This window comes from Ambystoma mexicanum, chromosome 2q, assembly GCF_040938575.1.
Source record: "Ambystoma mexicanum isolate Mex_15411 chromosome 2q, UKY_AmexF1_1, whole genome shotgun sequence".
NCBI classification, from domain to species: domain Eukaryota; kingdom Metazoa; phylum Chordata; class Amphibia; order Caudata; family Ambystomatidae; genus Ambystoma; species Ambystoma mexicanum.
The window spans coordinates 1299328247-1299353371 of NC_090924.1; the positions used below are offsets into that span (position 1 = coordinate 1299328247).

The 25125-nt window shown below is 46.8% G+C and overlaps 1 protein-coding gene across 1 annotated transcript in view; it reads left to right on the plus strand.

The window, feature by feature from the left end:
- The window catches only part of PIK3R4 (phosphoinositide-3-kinase regulatory subunit 4), a 1130409-nt gene that overhangs the window by 1011279 nt on the left and 94005 nt on the right, over positions 1-25125 (plus strand). Inside the window, exons 16-17 of the mRNA XM_069648735.1 lie at positions 4168-4299; positions 7556-7656. Of these exons, the coding sequence (XP_069504836.1) occupies positions 4168-4299; positions 7556-7656 (233 nt within the window). The remainder of the gene's footprint in view (positions 1-4167; positions 4300-7555; positions 7657-25125) is intronic.

Below are 25125 nucleotides of genomic sequence, written 5' to 3' on the forward strand. Positions count from 1 at the left end.
AAAATTCACCTGGACATTAAACAACGTGCTAGTGGCGTATATGCCTTCAATTCGATATTTAGGATACACCTCAGCTGATAATTACTCGGCTAAGATGTGGACAGTTTTGCTTAAAAGCAAATTGAAACCATTGACATCACAAATGAAAATTATGATGTGCAAATATTGCATGTTTTCACTTGATCCTCTGATCCAATTTTACATTCTCAAGGTTGAACCGATTGTATTATTCTGTCTAGACATATGCGGTAACGAGATTGAGGAACAACTTGATATTATGCAGGGCTGCCTGTGGAAAAATGTGCTAGGTTTGTCACGTGCAATCCCCAACTGCATAGTATGTCACGAGCAAAATGTATTGTCGTTATCAGTCAAAAGAAAGTGGCGTAGTCTGAGGAATTACATCAAAATTCTGACTCCTCCCAAAGATTCGCTATATGAAGATCTGCATTGGATTACTGATGAGAAGAAGGTCCCTTCTATGAACACATATTGTGATAAAATGTATGGTATACTTAATGATATAAATGTCAGCAAAGATGTTCTATGTGCATATTTACCATCGTGCAAAAAGAAGTTTCAAGAATATTATTGGTGTATGCAATCTGACCGAATAGGGACTTATCAGTCCTGCCTAGAATACAAGAGTCATCACAGAAAATGGGGAGATAGACCTTTGTATTTGGGAAAATGTACATGCGATTTAATCTTAAAGGCATGGTCTAGTAAAAAAATGTATTTAAAAAATAGATAGGCAACATAAAAAAAAATACTAGCATTCTCTTTTTTAAAACTTCCTATGTACATTTTTGAGCTATTCAAGCTCAAAATTCGCAAAAGCAAGCACATGGGCGCATCCATTTTGTGAAATGGATGCCCTCCTGTGCTGGCTTTTGCTTTTGCGGCACTAATGAAGGAAAAGCCAGCCAGCTGTAGTAAACAAAAGCTACCGCTGGGTGGCTTTCCCTTCATTAGTGCTGTACGCGGAGGACGGGGACCGGAGACCAGAGCAGGAAAGCTGCAGCTGAATCTCGGTAAGTGCTATTTATTTATTTTTTAAAATAAGCACTAGCTGCGGTTTTGTTTGTAAGTTTTCTGGGCTGGAGGAGCCCGGAAAACTTAGAAATAAAACTGCAGCTTTAAAAACTTTGTATTTATGTTTGCGGTCGCTTTTGAAGCGACCGCAAACATAAATACAACGTTATTGTGTTGGAAGGAGCCTGAGGAACTCGGAAAGAAAAATCGCAGCGTTTTCCAACACAACCGTGTTGTGTTTCTGCCTGCTGTGGCTATCACTTTTGGTCTCTGGTGCTCCCAAAGTGAAAGCCACAGCAGGCAGAAACACAACGCGGTTGTGTTTACATGCCGCGTAGTGTTTCTGCCTACAGCTGATTTCGAGCCCCAAATGGGAAATGCTAAATGCTGCGTTGTCTGCCTAAATCTGCTCCCCACGGGGAGCCCGAGAGCCCCAAATGGGAATGCAGATTCAGGCAGAAACAACGCGGTTGTGTTGGAAAACGCTGCGGTTTTTCTTTCCGAGTTTCTCAGGCTCCTCCGAGCCTGAGCCCGACAAAATGGTTTGTCCCCGCTTTAAGCATCAGAGAGGTAGGATTTTGATTCACTATCTGAGTAATGAAGGGCCGTTTACCCAGGAGACCATATGGAACCAAGCTATGAGGGGCGACAGTAAGAGTCTTAATTTAACATTTGTTGAATTACTTTATGCTATTGATGACGAGTTATGTGTAAAACTGGAGGTGTATTCAAGAATTTGATATTATTATTGATTGTTTGGATTTTATAATATGTTTAGTGTTTAATATGTTTTGATTTGTATCATGGATAACCACTGTGTTTTAGAGAGAAACTGACAAATAATATAAATGTGATTAGTGAAATGAAATGGAAACTGTTAAAAACTCAAATATGAATTTTCATGTAATGAAATGTTTTATGAAATCATTGTAAAGGTTTTGATAAACCAAACACAATAAAACATTTTTCTTAAAAATAAACATCCTTTATCTGTGGTCGCTTGTGTTGTCTTGCTGTTTGATACCATGCCTTCCTTACACTACAGATGGATACTTCTGCTGGACAAATAACCATGTCTTATAATTTCCTTAAGGTACTCTAAATTCTAAGTACATTTTAAAGATGACCTCCTTACTCGGCAGGTTGGATTAATTGACAAGTTGGGGGCTAGTGTTCCATGCTTTTTATTGTCCATAGGTAAGTGGTCCAGAGATGTGTAGCTATGTAGTTTATTCAGTTTTGTAATCCAATTGTGTTGGTACAAGAGTGACTTGGCTTTTTCTGGATTATTTATCAAGTCATCTATTGATGATTCAATTCCACCCAGCAAATGTTCACTTTAGCGAGCCAATTCATTCAGATATTGCACTTTTCTTTCTTGTACCATATTGGCCAGATCATCATATAGAGACTCGGGAACTGGATCAACCCGCTTTAGGAGTCTCCAATTGGCTCTGCTAACAAAGGAATTAATACCAAGTTCATCAAAAATATAAAATACTCAAGGGGTCTCACAAGAGGTTAGAACAGAATTTTCAGCCTTTTATATCAATCTAGTCCATTCCGTTCCTGAGATTTCGCTTTGCTCGCTAGATCAATGCTACACTGGATTAACCAAATAAGCTAATGGACAGACTTATGTGCCTTGATTTGGGAAAGAAGGTCCAGCTCCTATACAAATGACAGATTCCTCCGAACATTTGCCAGCACTGGCTTTATCAGTGTTTTTATTCTCTGAGATAACTAGATTAAATTGATAAAAACCCAAACAGACTAACATATCCTTCCTAATCGTGTCTGAGGTAATGTCTGGCTAAATTTATGTTATAAACTGTTTTTGTAATTGCTGGTGCTAATGCATGGTGGTTGCCAATTGACTGCTTACATACCCAGAACTTCTGCATGTCATTCAACTCTGGGATAAGGTTATTCAGTAGGGTTCTCTGTATTAGGTATATGTTCACTATCACAACTGTCCTGTTACAAACCCACTTTCACATGTTCTCATCGCCTGTGCTGCACACACGAAGTTGCAAACTGCATTCCCGACAGTGTCACTAAGTGCCTGCCGGGACACTCGCATGTCACCTAACAACCTCTCCTCCGTTCTGCTTTGACTGCAATGTTTACTAAGCTGAGTGCTGCAAGCACGGCCTCTTCTATGAGCACCCTTGGACCAATGCACACTGCCTCGGCCAAGACAAGCAGACAGGCTTTGTTGGCCTGACCTGCTCTTTTGGGAGGTGTCGCAGAAGGTTCTGTATTGTTGTCAGGCAAAGTGCTGTTCTGGAGGCAAGAATTGATGAAGCCAGGGGTCAGAGAGAGGAGGGTGCAAAAGGCTGGACAGACACCACTGACAACCTGTGCCTCTGCAGATACAACCACGTCACAGTTCTGCATACTCTGTTGCTCCTTTCTACTCCTTTGGTCCTTTGGTTGAATCAAAATAGAACTACACACTTTCAAGAATGTTCACGCCATTGTGATTGGTCATTGGATCACAGCTGTTCTGTCCATTCTAATACCAGCAAACGGGTGGCTTGCTTTGGGCAATCAAACTGCAGCTCAAAATCTTTTGACTTGAGTCAGCTTAATTTTGATCAGTTGATCAACCCGTGGCTTTGCTTCATGTTTCATTGGTGAAAGTAAATGCAGCGAACCAACAAAAAAGGCAATGTTAACGTGTGCACCTTGTGCTGGCATCATTGGACAGATTGTAGACATGCCAGAACAATGGTAGATTATATTTGAAAGTCCAACTGTTTTTTTGTAGCTGCCACTTGGTGTTTGTAATTATGACAATTGTGGGCGTTAACCATGGCCTGTGTGTAATAATGCACCCCTCTGTTGACCAAAACCTGCAGTGCGCCATTCCTCCACCTGCCTCCCGGCATGACCTTGCAAGGACAAAGGGGCTGATCACAGAGTCAATAGCCTTAATGCAGTAGCTAGAGAATTAAATGGCATTGGCATTGAGTAACTCGGGACTGCTGTAGAACATCTAACATGCACTTTTACAGCAGTCTTGGATTAGGGTAGTCTTTGGTTTTGGAAACCATTGTTTGCTTGATGTTACTGCATGATGTTTTTTTACGTGGTTATCTTGGTGTAAGTGGTTCCTTTTCTTGATAGGTACCAGTAGTGGAACAATGGCTTGCTGGGATATGAGGTTCCAGTTGCCAATCTCCAGCCATTGCCATCCTGCAAGAGCTCGCATCAGACGTCTTCTCATGCACCCACTCTACCAGTCTTGGGTGATTGCAGGTATGACACTGCTCCTGTGTCTCTCTTCATTACTATGCATGCCCAATTAATGGACTAACATGTTTCCCTAATAAACAGTGTATATTTATTTAACTTTAGAAATAGATGGACATGAAGGCTAAATAGGTTGGTGTTGAGGACATCTTGAGTGTCAGTATTATACTTCATAACTTCCACCCTAGTATAGACCATATAGGTCTGATTTTACTCGACGCTTGTCCATTCCTATGATCAGCCAGTATATTTTGTTCAGGGTCTTAAAACCAGAATCACTTTGGTTCGCTTTGTCACACTGCATTTTTCAAAATTGTAATGTAACACGATTTTTACAACATGAGAGAAGTGGAACTCTTGGTCATTGTCCCTACATTTACACCTATTGCCATTTCGTGGACCAACGTAATGTTGATCACCTTTTTGTCCGATTGGGCTTGCAATTTAGGCGTTGAACAAGATCAGTGCATTCTTCAAACAGTAAGGAAGATTGTCTAGCACGTGCATGAGCATTTTTTTTTTAAAGTGCTGACCAGAAGGATGGCTACCTTTTTGCTCTGAATGTCATAGAAACACGTTGATGTACTTTTTACTACCTAGGAGGAACCCCCATATAGGATTAGGGATGACCATGTTCAGAGAACGCAGTATGCCCCATTGTTAGCACACCTAAACCTTCCCCAATACTAAATCCTCCTTCCCGTTCTGTTGATGGGGCCAATGGCTGGTTTTTCCAAATTAGTCAGCCTAATATACTTGGCAATGTTAAAACATCAGAGATGGCTAAGTATACTGCCTATGGCTCTATTTCAAGAATTACAAAATCTAATGTACTTGACAAGATCCAAACATCAGAGAATGCAAGGTATACTGCTTGTGGCCCTACTACATTTATTGGGGAAACTTAATTCACTTCACAAGACTGAATCATTAGAGAATGTAAAGTATGTTAGAGCTGACTAACTAGAAGATGATGGCCAGGAGTCCAAGGATCACTATTGAGAAAATGAATGAGCACTCTAGCTTCTCAACGACTGAGAAGATGATGCTCAGGAATCGACAGATCACTCTGGAGAAGCAGAGTGAGTGCTCTAGCTTCTCAACGAATGTTATTGGCCCAAAGCAACGCCCTTTTCCAACACGGCAGTTTAAACATCCAACAGCTGAGATGCATCGGGAGAGCGATCCTCCAAGGAGGAAACCAGCGAGCTGTGCAGCAGTGAAAGGGACGAGAGCCAGCAGTAGGGAAGCCGAGAGTGGAGGAGAAAAACACGAGCAAGTTGCCAGAGACAAGGACTACTCACGTTGGTGCCGTGTGTAGCCTCTGGGCATCCAGAGCACCAGCGAAGCGTCCAGGAGAGAGGACGCACCGCCGGGGAGAAGCAGACATCAAGAAAGGCGCTGCTGACTGCGGCTAGGTCCCGAACCAGATGCTCCAGAGATGCAGCATCTGCTCGGTAAAGGCTGGTTCCTACCAGAAGGTAGCAAACGGGTATGAGGGTTACCAGAGAGGTGCTGGAGGTCAGGGGGAGCAAGGGGTGAAGGCGGAAGCCAGATTAAGAGGGTGTGGGACCCTGGGAAAGAAGTGAGAGTCTGGGACACGCCCCCATATGAGAAACATAAACAAAAGCCAATTTTAATATTTTAAGTCTTGGACCGCCACTCATATGAGAAACTGGAACAAAGATAAACAGAATATTGCGAGTCTGGCACCCGCGGCCAAAAAGAGATAGTCTCCACTGGGACTGTTGCTTGGTAGGAGAGAAAACCAAACAACTGTGAATGTTACGAGTGTGGGACTTGCACCTAAATAGGTACAGTCCATGGCAGGAAGAAAGCTTGGCAAGTGAGAATACCAAGCTGGTTTGAATATTGCGAGTCTGGGTCCCATACCCAAATAAGAAGTTAATGAAAAGATAACTGCTTGGCAGGATAGTGAATGAAACAGTTATATTGCAAGTCTGGGATTCGCACCCAAAAGAGGGACTGTCCATGAGAGAACATTTGCTTGGCAAGGAAGAAACCAAGCCATTTGGAATACTGCGAGTCTGTGACCCGCACCAAAAATAAGTGAAGAATGCTTTGTGAAACAAATCCTACGCTTGGCCAAATGGAGTGTGCCAAGTTGGTGGGATAAGTAGGAGAAATATAAAGAGTATATTCTTATGAACTGTCTATTGAAATTTGGTTATGCAAGTAGAGGCCCGGTAGGCCCCAAAAAGGAAAGTGCAGGCCAAAAGGAGGAAAAACCTATAAGAAGGATAAAAGGGGAAAGGATTACAATGCTAACCTTAGAGTCCTATATTTGTGAATATTTATTTGTCACCAGTTTTGATTACCCAAGACACTGGGAAATGTTCAGTTGTTTGGATCTACAAAGAACACTTTATTTTAGGAAGAGGTCATACCTGCACAGTTGGTAAAAGTTAATAGGGTTGGAGAGGTGAGAAGTAGGCTTTTTGAGACATGACAGTGATGGGCTTTATGATTTGGACATTCTGTAAATGTCCTTAGTTTACTTGGGGACAGGGAAACAACTCTTAGTTTTAGTGACAGAGAGGCATTTTTCCAACCCTTTTTCATATAATAAAGGTATCTACCCAAAAACATGTCACTATTTTGTCCGAGCCTTACACCTTTACTTCACACACGCACGCACACCCAGGCGATCATTTTAGGGCAGTACAAAGGGCTGTTGGAACACAGCTCTCACGTTACTGCTGCCTCCCCACGTCTCACTCGAACCAGCGCATTTAAGTTCCCACACATCCAACATTTATTTTATATTTCAATTTCTTTATTAAGGTTTTTTGTCTTGCAAATATCTATTATCAACCACATTGCAATTTTATACATGTATACAAAAACCCACCCAACCATTCCCATACACCAACCACCCCACACATCCAAATGTAAACAGTAATGACCCCACCTTTCTGTTCTACTTAAATACTGTGCCATCTGATCTCTATACCCTACCCTTCTTTACCCATTCTCAAGTTCTACGATAAACCTCTGACTCATTTCTTGATACCCCAGGCATAGTCCCAATACTTTCTACGGACAAACCTTGCTCCTGGGAATGTAGCAACGTGGCAACTACCACAGTATAGAAGTCTATTCCCTTCCTTACATGCTTTTCACTTTAGCAGTGCTACAGTAGATCTGTCTGTTGTTATGAAGACAATTATCCTGTCATAATGTACCTTGATCGAGGGGGTTCAATCTACCACTTTCTAACAGTTGTTACCATTTTTGCCAGCTGTTCAGGGTAATAACGAAGTGTCCATGTGGGATATGGAAACCGGCGACAGACGATTCACTTTGTGGGCTAGCAGCGCCCCTCCACTATCAGAAATGCAGGTATGGAGTTCAGTTATATAGTCGCGTTGTTTTGTTTTTTCTAATTATTGTCACAAATAAAAAGTGTTGGTATTTGGGCTTATATAGAGCAAACTTGAGCGCTGTACATTGTTTGTTGAGGATTACAATAAAGGTGTGGTGCTACGACATAAACAGTGTTCGTTTTTGCCTGATAGGAGTTGAGGGTTCAAGGTGTTCCATAGTTACTCCCTAAATAAAAGGCTCTTGGGGTTCTTTTTGAACTGAAAGAGTGTTGGGGGACAATCTCATTTTAATTGGGATAGTGTTCTAATAGGCTGGTGTGTACCAGAAAATGCTTGTTTCCTTTTTGTTTTTCTTTATACACCAGTCTTGACTGGACTCTTGGAGGTGTGCATGCCAACTGAGCTTGTGAGATTTTTGTGAAGGTAGGGAGGAGTCTGGTCAGTATTTACCCTGTATGTGATTCAGACTATGCTGAAGGGGGACCTGGCTTGGATAAGTAACTAACCAGTACAGTTCTGTAATGACGAGTCGATGTCAAATTGATTTATTAGGCCTGCAGCAGTATGTTGAACCGCTATTAGGTGGGGCTAAGTATGTGACTGAGACTCTGGCATAGTTGGTTCCCCCTCTGTCAAGGTTTGACATTGCTAGGGCTTGGACCATGCTTCTGAAGTCATCTGGTGGGAGGAAGGGTTTTATCCTCAGGGGTAGTACTAGTTGATATCAGGCAGTTTATTTTTTAATTTATTGTCTGAAGGAAAGGAGTAGGCAGTGAACACAAGCGACATGGTGGCTTCGGGCTAGCTAATTTGTGAATCCATTAACTTGCATGCAATTTAACCTCCATTGAATAATCTCATGTTTAGCTGGTTGGCCTAGTGTAGAATGAGGTCTGCGTTGGTAGGATTGAGGTGCTTGTAATCCGTGCATGGATGGAGGAAAGGCACTCTATGAGCGGCATAACATCTTCAGCACAGCTCAATTTCAGGTAGGTATAGCTGTGTATCATCTGTATATTGGTAAAGCACAAAGTTTGAGTTGGGGAGAAGTGATGTGTCTGCAACCCGTGGCTATTCAGATATTTTGAACTACAACTCTCCTTACCTCTATTTTGTTGTACTGATGGAAGTTGTAGTCCAAAACATCCAGAGATCAAGAGGTTTCAGTCTTCTGAGAGAGAGGATTTACCCATGTGTACTCTGCAGGTGACCGGACAATGGTCTGACCTTAAATTGTCTACCTGGACTGCTTGGTGTATATTCGAGAGGCATGCATTTGACATCTATCAGCAATTATGTCCTGGCATTTTATAACTTGTCGCGTATCAAATACAGAAAATGTTCCTCTTGTATTCAATCTCCTGTGGTGTAAAGCATGCAAGAGAATAGCTTGCATCTATCAGTGAGAATGTTTTAAAACACAGCTGTTCATGTTCTGAAATGTGTATTGAAGGGCTGCACACAAGGGAATTATTTTGCAAATGCTTTCAGACATGATTGCCTGTGTTTAGATGGATTTCAGTACTACCTCTCTGTGGGGTTCATAAAGGCCATCCAGGAGTATGAGCAAGGGCTAACCACACTTGGTCCTACCAAACTCTCATTGGGTACCGAAGCCTGAGCAATGAGGCAGACTTAGGAAGTCAGGATTTTGGTATGTAGGTACAATCGGCTTTGTGGGTTTTCTTTTTTTAAATCTACTTGTCTAAGGGACAAGATGTTAGTCAAATCTACTTGTAACTCTGTGGCCTAGATGTATTACAAAATGGCACAGAGACACACATGCCATTTTATGTTTGATAACAGTCAAATATACCAGACTGAGACATGACATTAATACAAAACAGAAAGTGCAGCTGTAACTAAAACTTGGTCTATCAAAGTGTGTGGCTTTCTAAAAAATGTGTTTTGTTAGCAAAGCCATTAAAACAAAAAAAAAAACAAGTTTCCACACTTCACTTTCTAGCACTCCATGTAACCGTCTGCAGTGGAGGATATTAGGTGGTTTCATTCTCGCTTCATTTTAGGGTTCTGGGAGGAATGAGGAAGAGATGCAGTGATCTTGTCAAGTTGGTAGGTTTAATCCACAGTGCTAAAACTGAGAATGTGGTACTCTGATCTTGCACTTGAAAATAGTAGGGGATGGCGAAAGATGAAGGAATATTTACATTATTACCACTATTCTGTCACAGCATTTTAGCATGACCACTACGTCAGATCATGTGCGAATGATTGAAACACTGAGGTGGTGCATGAACACTCTAAGCAAACCACAACACATTTACAGGAACACAAATATATTTGTGTAACTGTCACCTCCTAAATAATGTACTCCGTCAATAAGCTGTGATGAATCTAACCATCTTCTTTATGGTTTTGTCACTTCCGACCAAACGTATTTCATCCTACCTCTTTCGCTTGCTTAGCTAAAGCCACTTCTACCAGTTTTTAAAACGCTCCCACTGAAAGTCATTTGCATTGTCCGAACTTTACACTCATTCTTAGTCTAAAAACAGGGCTTTTGAATAGATTGCGTCATCCCATGAAATACTCAGCTTTGATATATCCATATCCTGCTTTGCAGACTCTGAAAACTTTTTGACAGCAGAGAACTGTAAGGGAGGCAAGGTATCAAAGTACGACAGACACAAGTGATCACAGTTCAAGGGTGTTTATTTGAACTTTATCAAGGGTGTGAAAAATGCCTATTTAAACCTAAATCTAAGATGGAGCAAGGTACGATCATCAAATAATAACAATTCAGTCCTAGTGGCGTCTCGTCAAATAAAAAGGGCCTATACTAAGAAACCTATTGCCAATCCTTACCGCTAAGTTACAAATAGTGTGGGGTAATTCTCACAAAAAGAAAGAAGTGTTCACAAAATGATAAGTCAGGATGTTCAGGCCGTTGTCCTTACTTCCCCACATATTTAGCACGGAACAAGGCAGTTCACTCGAGCTTACCATACTCTTGGGCTTCTTCCGCACTAGGTCACAGTTCCTTTTACCAACATTAGGGACTTCTATGCCCAAGTCTCTTTACGATCAAAGTCTCTTGATTTAGAGGGCCTGATGTACCTAAAACAACCAACAAAAAGTTCCTTCCCAGTTGTTCAAGTCAGGCGATTCACTCTTCGGCCCCCGATCCCTCTGAGCTGGGGACAAATCCTTTTTATACAATTAGCCTCCCTCAGCTGGGCTCAGACCAATTTTAGTTCGCAGGCATCCCTCGGTCGGGTTCACATTCGCCACATCAAAATCTTCTCGGGTGACTTGTCGTTCACCCAGGAATCCCCTCTTCTGGGCTCAGATCCCCTTTTTACACAATTAGTCCCCCTCAGCCGGGCTCAGACCAATTTCATTTCGTAGGCAATGAAAGTCTTTCAAATGTGCACAGGATTTCGCTTGACCCGCTACAGGACCACTTAGATTTCACAGTTCAATACTTTCTCACACGCTCAATTAGGTACCAAACAGAGACCTTCCAGTGAGCGCCATCGTGGCGCCGGACCACTCTGCATCTGGTACCCATCTTGGTTTCATAAAGCAATTATTCACATGTGAGTCATCTTATCTTATAAAATGTCCTCCTGCAATGTTGCTGCTTGCAACCTTGAGCGTAACACAGTCCTATCTGCTATCAGTCTCTCCGACTCACAAGCTGTGCTTTGTTGTCGGAACCAAGGACAGTACAACGCTGGCAATCGCTTCTCCCTGCCTTGGCTATCAATGCGGGTGGGTCCCGTGTACCTTCTACACTCACTGCACCGTTGTTCAGCTGCAATTCCCAGTCTTATGTTTCTTTTCCTTGGGGCCTCTAGAAAGTCGCAGTTTTTCTCCGAAAAAGGTTCAGGGTAGTTCCCTCCTTACCGCCCTCTCTGGTCTTGCCGCCTTCCTCCTCGATTTAAACTACCATCTCGGAATTGTTGCTTCCTCGTGCGTTTTGCCTTGCTCAGAGTGTACCGTCGTGCTCTGCCTTTTATCTGTGTGGGGAAGAGTAATGAGAGTCAGGTGTGTGTAATTATCACTAATTGCCTGACTTTGCCTGACCCTTGTGTTGGGACATGTCAGGTATATGGCTCTGGTGTTGGTCCGTTATCGCTGACAGTGAACTGTCCGCGAGAAAGTGTTTGTGTCGGAAAAGGGCAAAGGGGGGTTCAGTTCCCAGGTATCCTACCTGGTAGGATGGGGAAAAGGTGTGATTGGGAAAGGGATACAGCGTCTCACCCTCCAGTGTCCCACTTCCATTCCCCGGGGAACCCCATCCAGGTGATCCTCCCGCACTGGTCCACCCCCAGGAACTGGTTTCAATAGCGATGGGTGTGTTCTGGCCACCTGGATGACAGATTCCCAGGGACTAGCGGGTGAGACAACTTCAGGTTTCACACAGGGCGCTGTGCATCATTGATTCGATGTCCTTTGATGGTTACCTTTCCCGTGTCCGGACGTGACGTTGATGATGGTATAAATAGCATTCACTGTGTCCGTTGCCTAAGTTCTGTTTTTCCGCATGCACAGCACGTTCTCGGGAATGGTTCGACTTGCCTCAGAGATTCTAACTTCATACTTCTTTCTCTATAATGTCTATGCCAAAACTAGCTTTAAGAGGTGTGCAGACTGTGACTCGAAGATGTCGATCACAGATTTGCACATATTATGTCTCTTGGGCCTTGGCAAGGAGCACAAAGAATTGAGTGTGGCTCCTGCCAGTCGATGACCAGCATGGCCTTAAAAGAGAGGTCAAAACTCGCCCTATGTCGGTTGGTTTCAAAGTCTCCATCCTCCAATCATTTGAAGAGAAAATCTTCCGAAGGGAAGAGCACTACCCGAGACAAGTCTCCAGAAAGGCCCAAGATATGCTTCAAACATGCCAAGAGGTCGAGATGTTGGATCAATTCCCATCACTCGTTGTCATCATGAAGGTAGTCGAAGAAACAACACCATCATTCCTCATCTTCCGACTCCTCACAGACAAGCATCAGGTACTTTTTCTGGATAAGACTGCCTCGTCGCTGAATGGTAAAAGTTCAGTGAAAAAATGTGACATGTATTTGTAGTCTGCCCCTCCTGGTCCCTCGAAAGAGCCGAAGAAGGCTAGTGATCCCAATGCGTCTTCAAGACCGGCAGGGAATCGAAAAAAAGCTTTGACTCGCGCACACAAAATCCAGAGTCAGAAGACCTCAGGGATGTCGCCTTGAGTAGCGTTGACGGTGTCGACCACAGAGACTTCATCCAAGCCAGAGGCTGCAGGGACTTCTTTGTCAAAGGTGTTGACGTCCAAGGGCACTTCGACTTCAGATCCAATTACGAGTTTTAAACCTCAGTCAAAAAATGATTTTTTCAGGTCCTTTGGATTCATCTTTGAGGAAGACGAAGAAGACGACATTATACCCTTGGTATGTTCCAGAAGAATCGATCTCTGATCAATCTCATCTAAGGCAAGCAGCTAGGTCCTCTAAAGATGCCAGCGCTCTAGATACCTCCCCTGAGGTGAAATTCGACATGACTGAAGTGAATGCTTACCCAAATATGACATATAGGACAGTAATGAACAGGGTGGTAAAATATTTGGGTGGGGGGCGCCCTGCAAAGGTTATAACTCAGGATGACCATACAGAAATCTTGGATAGAGGCCCTCCTAAGGAGCCTGTGCTACCTTTCCACACGGCTCTAAAACAAGGAGTTGGTGAAAAAGTACAGCCCTTCACCTATTGAGCCTGACATTCTTTCCAGACACCCTACTCCAGAGAGTTTGGTAGTGCATGCGGCTATTTCTACCTCAAAGGCCGCATCTTATCCGACCATCCCACCAGATAGGGATGATAAATATGATGCACTAGCCAAGAGGGTATTTTTAGCAGGAAGCATGGTGGTGACAGGTAAAATACACATATACTCTATGGAATGTAATTTCCCAGACAGCAGAAAGCATTCTTGAAGGGAAGATAATGGATGGTTTTAATAATATCATCAATGATGGCAAGGAAGCTTCCTGCCAGCCCCGCCAATCGGGGCTTGATGCATCAGATTGCATTGGTCGGTGTATGGGCTAGAGTATGGTAATCAGATCATTTGCATGGTTACGCAATTCTGGATTTACCCCAGACATCCAATCAAGGCTTCTGGACATGCCCTTTGATAGTTCCAATATTTTTGGACTAAAAGCCGACGATGGTTTAGAAAAGCTTCAAACTTCTTCCTGTGATGTTTGTGTGTATTGGTAAAGGAGGAAGGTGCGTTATGTAGTGCCTGTCTGTATGTGCTGTAGCTGGTGATGTCATGTGGAATGTTGTTGTGTGAATCTTGGAATGTTCATGGTGAAGATTCTCTGTGGAGGTAGTTAGATCCTGCTTGCCTGGGTAATGGGTGCCAGTGTTTTGTTCTTACCTTCTTATGTCCTATGTGTAATTGTAACTTAAGAACTGGTAATAAACCTATTGGAAGTAACCTAAGTGAGCCATGGAACCTGCTTCATTACATTGGCGATGAGTCAGTCTTTAGAAGTGAGCCTACGTGTAGCAAGGTAATGAGGAAGCTGAAGGAACCTGCTGCGGGGGGGGTGCAGGAAGGCAAAGGACAAACAGCAAGGAGAAGGACAACACCGCCCCCAAAACCAGTAAGTCCCATCACCGAGGGCGAAAGGGAAGGGGGAGGAAGAATGCTCCTACTAGGAGGGACCTGCAGGAGGCAGATTGGATCCCAGACAGTCTGGAGAGAGAAGTTGGGCCAATAGGTGAAAGGAAAGGTAGAACTCCATTAATGAAAGGAGAAGCTGTGGTACATAAGCAGAAGGGAACTGGCCCAAAAAAAAAAGAAGGAAAAAAGCGAAGCTGAGCTCGTTGAGCAAAGCTGAGTGTTGCTGTTTTTTATTTATGGTAAATTAGAAGTACTCATAATGTTAAGCGAGAAGGTGCCCATTGCAGGACATTAACAAGGTTTAATGGCAAGGAGGGGCCGAATAAACAGCCAGGACTGAATTTACCAGGAGAACAGGAACAAGTATCCCTGAAGTTTCAGAAGCTGTGCGCTGTGCTAGGGGGGCTGGATGTTAATCCTAGCAGCAAAGACAGGCACTACATAAGAAGTTCTTTGTCTTCCTTGGCTCACAACAACGCTGCTAGATTTAAACTGTTCAACCATGTAAGTTCTTCTGTAACAAGTTCCTTCTTTTAACACAAGATGTTTCTTTGTTTAACAAATGCTTTCTGCTTGACACTCCTTCTGGTTTGCAATTTGCCTGGTGTATACTCCCCAGCTAGGACTTCTCTTGTATTCACAACTTCCTGGTGTATTTTATAGTTCGTCTTTATCTTCAAGTAGCATAAACCTTTCTTGTTGGCTTGGTGTATATCTACTTGTCAGACAATCTTCTTATTACCCTACTTTCTGTAATTTCACAATGTTCGAAATCTTCTGCCCTTGCGATTCATAAACAATCTTCTTGTAATTTCACATTCTGTAACTTCACAATGTTCTAATTCGTTTTGGCACCGCCGCTGAGACGCCCCTGGTTTCCCCACTTTGCTCTCACAAACTCACTGGTTCTTCCCACTCTGGGTGACTCTGACGTCTCTCCAGGCTTCTTCACGGGTCCACTCGTGTGTGCTGGCTTCTCCGGTAAGGACACCACTGCTTTTCCTGGCTGCCAGAAACCCAGGGACTCTCTCGTGGTTCCTGGTGTCTCCACGGAACACCTCGCTTGCACCACATTTCTTTCCTTCTCTGCCAGTAATCTTCCTCGCTTCTCCACATCGGCTTGCGCCTCCAGCTTCTGCCCATCTACTCGTGCATCCAGCTTCTGCCCGTCTACTCGTGCATCCGGCTTCTGCACAACGACTCGTGCATCCAGCTTCTGCACGCCGACTCGTGCTTCCAGCTTCTGCACGCCGACTCGTGCATCCAGCTTCTGCACGCCGAATCCTGCCTCCGTCCACCTGCACTGAAGCAGTCATGTCTTCTCCTGAGCCGTTTCTTACTGTTCGGTTCACATATTTCTCCAGCATGGGGTCTGGCATGGATTCACATGCTCATGAATATTCCCCGTCGTCAGGCTGGGAATCCTCTAAAGAAAAAATCAGTTTCAGTTTCGTTTCTGAACTGTCTTTCTAGTAGTAACCAATCACTGGTCTCTGGGTCATACAGCCCCCAGCCAATGACTGCCCTCTCCCTAAACCCCTCCCCTGGCAGCCATCCTCAGATTTTTACCGCACGTTCAAGTGTTGGGAGTCCTCGTGCTATAGCTCTCGAGCTTTTACTGCATTTTGCGATTTTTCAGAGTTTAATCTCATTTTTTCGGTCAATCGAGCCTCAAGCTCCACCGTTTCTACTTCCGATCAACGGGGACCCGTTTCGGATTTTCTACGCCCCTCAAGGGCGAAGTTTTCATCGAGTTACTCTTCTTGGAGGATTCCAGAAGACTGTGAGGCCTACCCCGTGGACATGGCCCAGGACAAAGCTGTTCAGGAACCACCCTGGATGCAGATTGCAGAATGTCTTCAAGGAGGACGAGCATTCTAGATGTCTCTACTGCCTTCATGAAGACAAAACACACGTGGAGAAGGACTGTGCGTTTTGCAAGAACATGTCGGAGCAGACCATGAGGGATCGGCGTATCCGCCTCACCAACTGGCTGGAGGGTAAGAGCCCAGTGGTAGGTGAGAAGAAGAGGTCAGAGCGGTCTTCTAAGTCCTTTGAAGGCGCTCGGGCGACCGGGGCCCAACAAAAGGCTAAGCACCACGAGTCCGCGGGCACTGGGAGCGCCGAACGGTCGGATGCCTCGGCTGCCAGGCAGGGCGCGCTTTCACCAACGCCATCAACCACGAGCCAACGCTCTGGCTCAGGGAAGAGGAAATCGGAGAACCCGGGTAAGCTTCTGGAGAAGCCCCGGTCGATCCCGACGGAAACAGCCGAGGGGGAGCGAGGCGGTGACCCTCCCCCCAAGATGAAGGCCTCAAGCGCGCCTAAAGTCGTGAAGGCCCTGATTCACCCGGCTAAGGCCTCTATCGAGGGAATCGTGGCGGCCCTGGCGAAGCCTGTGGAGGCTACCCCAGTGGAGGCGACCTCGGGGCCCAGAGTTTCCCTGCCACCGCGGAGGGAATCCTCTTTTCAGCCCATCGATAAGACCCCCGTGAGAACCCGGGTGGAAAAAGAAGGGCGGGGCCAGTGGCCATCACGGACACGGATACAGCCTCTGAAGAGGAGCTGGCTGGAGTCGTGAAGATCCTCAACAAGAAGTTAGAGGAGGTCCGGTCCCACGGGAGGGATCCCGACGAGGCAGGCGAAGTTCCTGTGGAGGCGGAGGATTCCACTCCCCAACCGTCGCGCCCGTCACAGCCGGTACCCCAGACTCGGGAGCCATCTTGATGGCGATCCAGGCCTTATGTACGGAGTTAAGGACGAGGTTGCCCTTAACCCCTTACAAACGAAGAAACTGGACGCCAAGGGGCGACGGGTCATCTCGTCGGCGGCGATGACGACGATTAAAGCGGCCAATGCCCTAGCGATTGTGGCCCGCTACGACAGGGAGCTCTGGTTTAAGATCCTCTGCTGGACTTCCTCCCGGACGACAAGAGGGCGGAGGCCCTGGAGATCCTGCAGGAAGGCGAGGTGGCGTCACACCACGCCATAACGGTGGCCATGGACATTGCTGACACCGGTTTCCGCCAGTTGGGCAACAGTGTTTGTCTTTGACGGCGTGGTTTGCTCAAGGCGACCGATTTCTGCAAACCTTCTACGGGAACAACCTGTTTGGCAAGACAGTGGACGAGTCACTGCAGGCCATCAAGGCAGACATGGAGACGGCCCGGGCCTTGGGGGTTTTGCAGCAACGACGGCTGCCCTTTCGGAATTCTGGAGGCAAGCAAGGTGCCTCCAAAGGTTTTGGCGGCGGCGGCTCCTCGACGTAGCGCCAGGCACCCGCTCGTCGTCACAGGAGGCCTACAGAGGACGCAGCAAGTCCGGAGGATCTCGTCGTCATCGCCAAGGAGGCCAAGGCGGCAAGGTCGCCGCCAAGCAGGACTGAACCGGCCGTCGCGTCGGGCCCCCACCTGAGCACCCCGGTGGGAGGCCGGCTGTCAATGTTCGTCAGCGTGCGGGAGTCCATCTCCACCAACCGATGGGTGCTGGATGCCCTGGCCTGCGGGCACACTCTGGAATTTTTAAAGAAGTGCCCCTGCATTCCTCCCGTGGCCAGGAAGGAAAACCACGTCCCTCAACTGCTGCTGGAAGTAAGGGCGATGCTGAAGAAAGGGAGCCATTGAGCTCATCCCAAAGAGGCTCTGGGGCTCCGGAGTGTACTCGCGATACTTCCTCGTAAGAAAGAAGACCGGCGGTTGGCGACCCATCCTGGACCTTCGTCGTTTATACAAGTACATCAAGGCCCAGAAGTGCCGGATGGTCACCCTCCAGCACGTGCTGGGGCAGCTGGAGGAAGGCGACTTCCTATCATTGCTGGACTTGGAGGATGCCTACTTTCACATCCCCATTCTAAAAGGACATCGAAAGTTTCTCAGATTCATAGTTCAAGGGCGGCACTACCAATTCAAGGCCCTTCCTTTCGGATTGAAGTCGGTGCCCAGGGTATTCACCAAGTGCTTAGCACCAGTGGCGGTGTGGCTGCGCCTGCAGGGGATCCACGTCTACCCCTACCTGGACGATTGGCTCATTCGGCAAAGACAAGGGAACTCGCCGTCGGGCACACAGCGAAGACCGTCCAAATTCTCACGGATCTGGGATTCTCCATCAACATCACCAAATCCCACCTGGTTCCGCCATAGGTCGCACTGTTTCTGGGAGCCAAGCTCGACACAGTAGCGCAAATGGCCTCCCCGTCGGAGGAAAGGACGAAGGCCATCATGGGCAGGGTGCAGAGGCTGTTGACCATGGACGTGGCCAGGGTGAGGTCCATCAAGTCCCTTCTCGGCATGATGTCCTCGTGCATCTTCCTAGTGCACCTGTGCAGACTGCGGATGCGGCCTCTGCAAGAGTTCCTCGACGCCCGGTGGATGCAAGCAGCGGGCAGCTTCGAAGACAGGATCCCTCTCAACGAGACCTTCCACCAAGCGATCCAGTGGTGGGGCACGCGCGCGCATCTGGCGCCGGGTACAGACTTCCAGACCCCGGCACATCAGGAGATGGTGACGACAGATGCCTCTCTGGAGGGATGGGGAGCGCACACCGGAGATCTCCACGCAAGAGGCCTTTGGCTCCCGGATGAGAGGTCACTACACATCATCGTCCTGGAGTTCCGAGTCTTCCGGGCTCTCAGGTCGTTCCTTCCGTCCCTCAAGGGCAAGGTGGTGAGGATCTTCACCAACAACATCACCACGATGTTCTACATCCGGAAGCAGGGAGGCACTAGATCCCCAGCCCTATCCAAGGAGGCCCAGGATCTGTGGCACTGGGCCGTCGTCCAGGGGATGTTTCTGGTGCCCTTCCACCTGGCAGGAATAAAGAACACCATCGCAGACTCGCTCAGCAGGGAACTGTGCTCGTGCCACGAGTGGGGGCTGCGGCAGGATCAAGTGGATCGGCTATTCCGATGATGGGGCAGTCCCCAGATCGACCTATTCACGACGGCCGTGAACACCAAGTGCCAGAGGTTTCCCCAGCCGGGGAGCATGGGCGATGCCTTCTTATTCCCCCGGGATGGCCTGTTCCTATATGCGTTCCTGCCGTTGCCGTTGCTGCTTCGACTCATCAACCAACTCAAGAGGTCCCGGTGCAGGATGATCCTCGTTGCACCAGCATGACCGAGACAGATCTTGTTCCCGGACCTTCTGGACTTGTCAGCGTCCCCCCCCCCCCCAGCCAAGCTGCTGACGGACGCGGATCTCCTCACCAGAGAAGGAGGCGCCATCCTCCGTCACGAACCAGGGTCGCTGAACTTGCAGGCCTGGCTCCTGCAGCACTAGAGTTTTGAGGGTACGATATCCGGGCAGACTGCAAGGAGGTGCTTTCTAAGGCCAGGGCGTACTCCACTCTCAAGTGCTATGGACATAAGTGGAAGAGGTTCTCTGTCTGGTGCGGCGCACAGAAGATTAACCCTCTACGATTATGGCCCCTCAAGTGCTGCCGTACTTATTGTCGTTGGCCAAGGCGGGGCTGGCCCATGCCTCTATCAAAATCCATCTGGCGGCTATCTCCCGCTACACCAGAACTCCTGGGCGCTCATCCCTGTGGCCCCATCGCCTGGTGAAGGAGTTCATGAAGGGACTGTATCGATCGATCCCGCCGGTGAAGGCTCCGGCCCCGGTGTGGGAGCTCAGCGTGGTGCTGACCAGGCTCATGGGACCGCCATTCGAGCCGCTGCATTCTGCACCTTTGAAGTTCCTGTCGTGGAAAACAGTGTTTCTTGTGGCCATCACCTCCGCACCACGAGTGGGAGAGATCCACGCCCTTTCCTGCAAGCCTCCGTACCTGACTTTCCACGAGACGAGGGTGGTGCTGAGGATGCACCCCTCCTTCATGCCCAAGGTGCCGACGGACTTCCATCTCAACGAGCCCTTGGTGTTACCTGTTTTCTTTCTGTCGCCTTTGTCGCCGGCCGAGAGGACTTTACACTCGCTGGATGTAGCTAGAGTGCTGAAGTTCTACGTGGACCGCACGAAGAGTCTTCGGAAGACATCACAGCTGTTTGTGAACTTTGGACCTGTGAACGAAGGGAAGGCCCTCTCGAAGGCTTCCATTTCCAGATGGCTCTCCGGCTGCATCATGCACTGTCACCGGTTGGAAAACTGACCATTGCCCGGCCGTCCGACAGCCCATTCGACCAGAGCGATCGCTGCTACCACGGCGTTCCTATCTGGTGTGCCCCTGCAGGACATCTGTAGGGCTGCTACGTGGAGGTCGACGCATACCTTCATGAGATTCTACTGCGTCGACTGGGATTCCAGGGAGGAGTCCAGAGTCGGTCAGGCAGTGCTGCGCAACCTGTTCACCTGAAGGTGGGCCTGGTGAGGAGGTAAGAGATGCTTAATGTTGAGTTGATGAAATGCTTAATGTTGAGCCTTGCCACCTCCCGTGGTTGTGCATGTGTGTACTGCTATGTATTCTTGTATTCATGAGCATGTGAATCCATGCCAGACCCCATGCTGGAGAAGGAACAAGTTACTTACATGGGTCTGGCATGGATTCACATGCGAACCCTCCCTCCCACCCCTCTGCGGCTCTTCACTTGGTCCTACTGCCACTTTACGTGCTACCAAATCTGAGGATGGCTGCCAGGGGAGGGACTTAGGGAGAGGGCAGTCATTGGCTGGGGGCAGTATGACCCAGAGACCAGTGATTGGTTACTACTAGAAAGACAGTTCAGAAACGAAACTGAAACTGATTTTTTCTTTACCGAGGATTCCCAGTCTGACGATGGGGAATATTCATGAGCATGTGAATCCATGCCAGACCCATGATGGAGAACAACAGTTACAGGTAAGTAACTTGTTCCTTAAAGGTCCCTTGCACAGGTGCTTCCATTCAATAACTAGCATGCTCAATACGCTTTTTGCTCTGTGTCAATTCCTTCATCCTCCTCGTCTCAGTACTTGGGTGGTTGTGGGGATTGAAGTCCATTAATGGCTTCGGATGTATATCTCTTGGAGAGTCTTTCTTAATGATGCCATATGGAGGACCATTTCTATATGAAGTATTAGTTCCCTATGAAGGGGAATTGGAACTGAAGAAGGTTTTCTTAAGAGTTTTTTGAAAAGTCAGTTCTTGGAGATTTTAGACAAGGTATTCTTGGGGCTGTTCGTTTTTAATCCAAGAATGGGTGGTTGATTTGTAGCGTGTTGGGCAATGGTTCTTCCACTTTACCTAAAGCGGGAAACAGACACATGGCAATAGGGCATTAGGGTATTCAGTAACAGGGGGTCTTTCTCATGAGAAAATGGGGGATACCAATGAAGTCATGACATCCCCCGGTAATTGTCTCCTCCGCCAACTAGCCATCCACAGGGTCAGGATCAGGCACCGGTTGCCGTCCCCTGGCCACATGGGAGGAGGACACCACCAGGGAATTTGTGATGACTCCATTGGATTCATCACATTACTCACCACCCGTACTCTGACTTTTCCTCAGACATGGCAGGTCGAAGGAGGGTCGTCAGAGGTAGGTTTTCCTGCCGGTGGTTCCAGTCCAAGAGACCAAGGAGCTACAGGTGCAAGAAGAGTTCCAGACGGTACAGGAGCTGTGTGCAACCTCTTGCAGCATGCACCGATGCAGGACTCTGCAGGATCCTCGACTAGATGTGAAAAAATCCAGTTTCAGCGATTGACACTGATGCACTGCAACAGCGGGCGTCACAGTTGTCACAGTTGAAGACAGTTTTCTCTCTCGGAACCGTCTATGTTGGAACGCTGAAATCTTGCAGGAAGGCTAATTGAAGGACAAGCTGAAGACTCTTGAAGTTCTGAGTCAAAATGCAGAATGATGACGCTTCTACCGTGATAGCCCAAACCGGAGGTGGTCAGCCCACTGGATGGCCCTGCGACACTTCTGAAAACTCCAATTCGCAGGGCCACGAGAAGACGTTGAGACTGGTTGTTCCTACTAACGAAGGTCTTCTGAGATCAGTAGCCAGGCAGGGCTCCACCGGGACTACAGCAAGAGTTGGTTGCGAAGCCTCTTTAGGATGTTTCCACAGATTTTCGTTGTTCTGCACTTCTGCTCGGTATACTTAGCTCTTCTTCAGATCTGGAGAAATGGCGGCAGGACTCCTCCTCTTATCCTAAATTGAGGTGAGCACTGAAACTCTGCCCAACCAATAGAAGATCTGCCCCACACACACACACTCCAGCAATGGTCCAATCAGGGACCACTGGTGGAGAAATTCATGCATACACTCCAGACATACTGAAACCAGTTTGTGGATAGGGACCAGCCAGTCCCATACCACTTCCTGGCTTGCCACACACATGGCCTGCACTAGATCACGAAAATCACTTTTCCCAGGTGAATGCATGACCATAAAAGGAATTTTCTCACCTTGCAAGGCAGGAAGAAGGCTAAAAGCCAAAATGACCAAAGAAATGAAAAACCTTTTAGGACTCTAGCCACAGTCAGTATCCAAATGCGGTAAACGTGAGAAGGCTATCTAAAAATACAGTAGAAACAGTAAAAATGCAACGGCTGCTGCCAATTTTCCGTTAGGCAATGCATTTTAATGGTTAACTGCAGTTGGGCCAGCATTTCAATGTTAAAGGAGACTGATTGCAATTTGAAAGATGGAGACTTTGGTAATGCTACTGTCACAAGTTGTAACAAATGATGCAACAATGATGTTCACATTTATGATTTATATTTAAGCTGTTAGTGGGGTTTGTTATACTTTTTTTCCAACGCATCACAAGGACTTTGTGCTTCATATTTGCTGGGTTTGTCCCCAAGCGAACTTTGATTTCCATGGCCTCCTTGGCACATTTCCTATCTCCTACACCAGGCTCTCTACCCTTCCATTCTCTCGCCCTTGCTCCTTAAGCACTTCCTCCTTCCCTCTAGTCAGGGCCTCTGCCCTTGATATGATATGATATATTACAATGGTTTTTACAATGTGCCAATGTGCCCATACACAAGTGTTTCAAGGCGTGTTATAAGTGTTTCCTGCTCTGGCTTCCCCTTGTTCGAAGTCTTCATCTTCACCTTCCTTGTCTTTCTCTCATCAAAGGTCTTCACCTTTGTTTCCTCTGCCCTTTTCTTGATAAGGGCTGTAGCCAGGTGTCTATTCACCTGCCTTCTGGCCTCTGCTTCAGTCTCTTTCCTTTTCTGTATTTCTGTTTGCCAGGTTTTACAGTCTGTTTCTCCTTTACGGGTCTTGCAATCAACCTCTCTTCTCCAAGAGTTCAAATTCACAACACCATATCTTACAGTCTGCCTAGCCATCTGCCCAGGAATCTTCTCTTCCTCTCAGGGTCTTGTATTCCATTCTTCCACTCCACGCCTTACAGCAGCCAAGCAGCCTTCTTCTCTGCTCCAGCAATCTTCTTCTGTTTTAACACCACAACTTGCCTTCTCTGTATCACAAAACCCCCTCCCACTCTTGTCATGGGAGCGGATCTGTGTATAGCGCTTCAACTGATTAGCCAGAGGGGTCACATTCCTGCTCTGGGCATGCTCAATGACTGGTCTTTTAATGGGGAAGCAGACATCACGGATCACACGTCAGTGTGTTTGTTGCTGGCTGGGAAGGAGCTGCTTGTGTGTTCCCCTGTCTCAAGATGGGCAATTTCCCTTCTCTGACTTTAATTTCGATGACTGTGTCAAACAGCTCATGGTATGTATAAGCATTAATCCTACAGGTGGGAGTTTGAAAAACATGTTTGTCTTTTGTTTGGTGCAGTGCGTGTATCCTATTTATGCTTTTAATGGAGGTTGCAGATGCAGGTAATTCCGCCTATTCCTGGAGCAAAAGTGGAGTATTTTCCTCCAGCACGATACTGGGGGTAAATCCTCCACTTTTCTTTTAAACTCAGAATTAGTTTGTGTGGTAAACGGGGCAGTAAGTCTGGTGCAGCCAAAAATGTGGAATTACCACCACTTTTTTTTACTGTTACCACCACTTTTTTACTGTAACACCGAACTCGTAATGAGGCCCATTGTACCCTGGGTAAGAACATAGTAGGTAAAGTCTGTATTGTTTTTTTGCCCTACCTTTAACAATTGTGTAGTAATTCCGCCAAAACCCCCATGGAGTCCTATGGACTCACGCATTGGGTAATTACACCACCCTACCACCACTTGTAATCCTATTGTAACCCCACGGAACCAAGTTGCAGTAACCGTAAACACTTTTGCCAGTAATTTGGCAGAATTTCCACCAACCTCCTAATGAGGCCCAGTATGTTTATGAAATCTTCTTGTCCGGGACAGCAAAGAACCTGTCCTGGTAGTGGGGTTATAGGAATTTCAAACTGCTGAATTAAGAACTTTGAGAGATACTCAAGAAATGGAGTAAAAGAATATACTATTTATTAAGACCAAACACATGCAGGTAAAGCCTAGCTATATCATATACTATGAACACAGTTCTATACACCTATTTTTCCACCAGATGGCTTCATAGGGCGACTACACCACACTTTCATTTCTACACAGTGATCAGAAATAGCAATAGCACAACTGTTTTAAGTAAAGTGGTGAACTAGTGTTACGCTCACCTGGCTCCCACAGGGGCGTCGGTCGAACCCGGACAGCTGCGGTCTCCACCCACGTGATGCGTAGTGCAGCGATGACTGACTGGATCTACCCTCCTAATCTTGTCTGCTTAACCCGTAGAAATATTCTCCTGCAAGTGGAGAGACGGATTTAGCCACTTGTGGATTCAAGTGATGGCACCCCCACAGTCCTCCCCAACTAATCGCCTCCGAAATGCCCTCACAGCAATCTCACCTTATATTCTTGAAAGATGAGCTCTCCATTCTGCGTGGATTTGCAGGGGCGCGTCGATTCCAGTTACTTCACTGGTTTGAAGGCTCGGGAGAGTTCCGGAGAGTA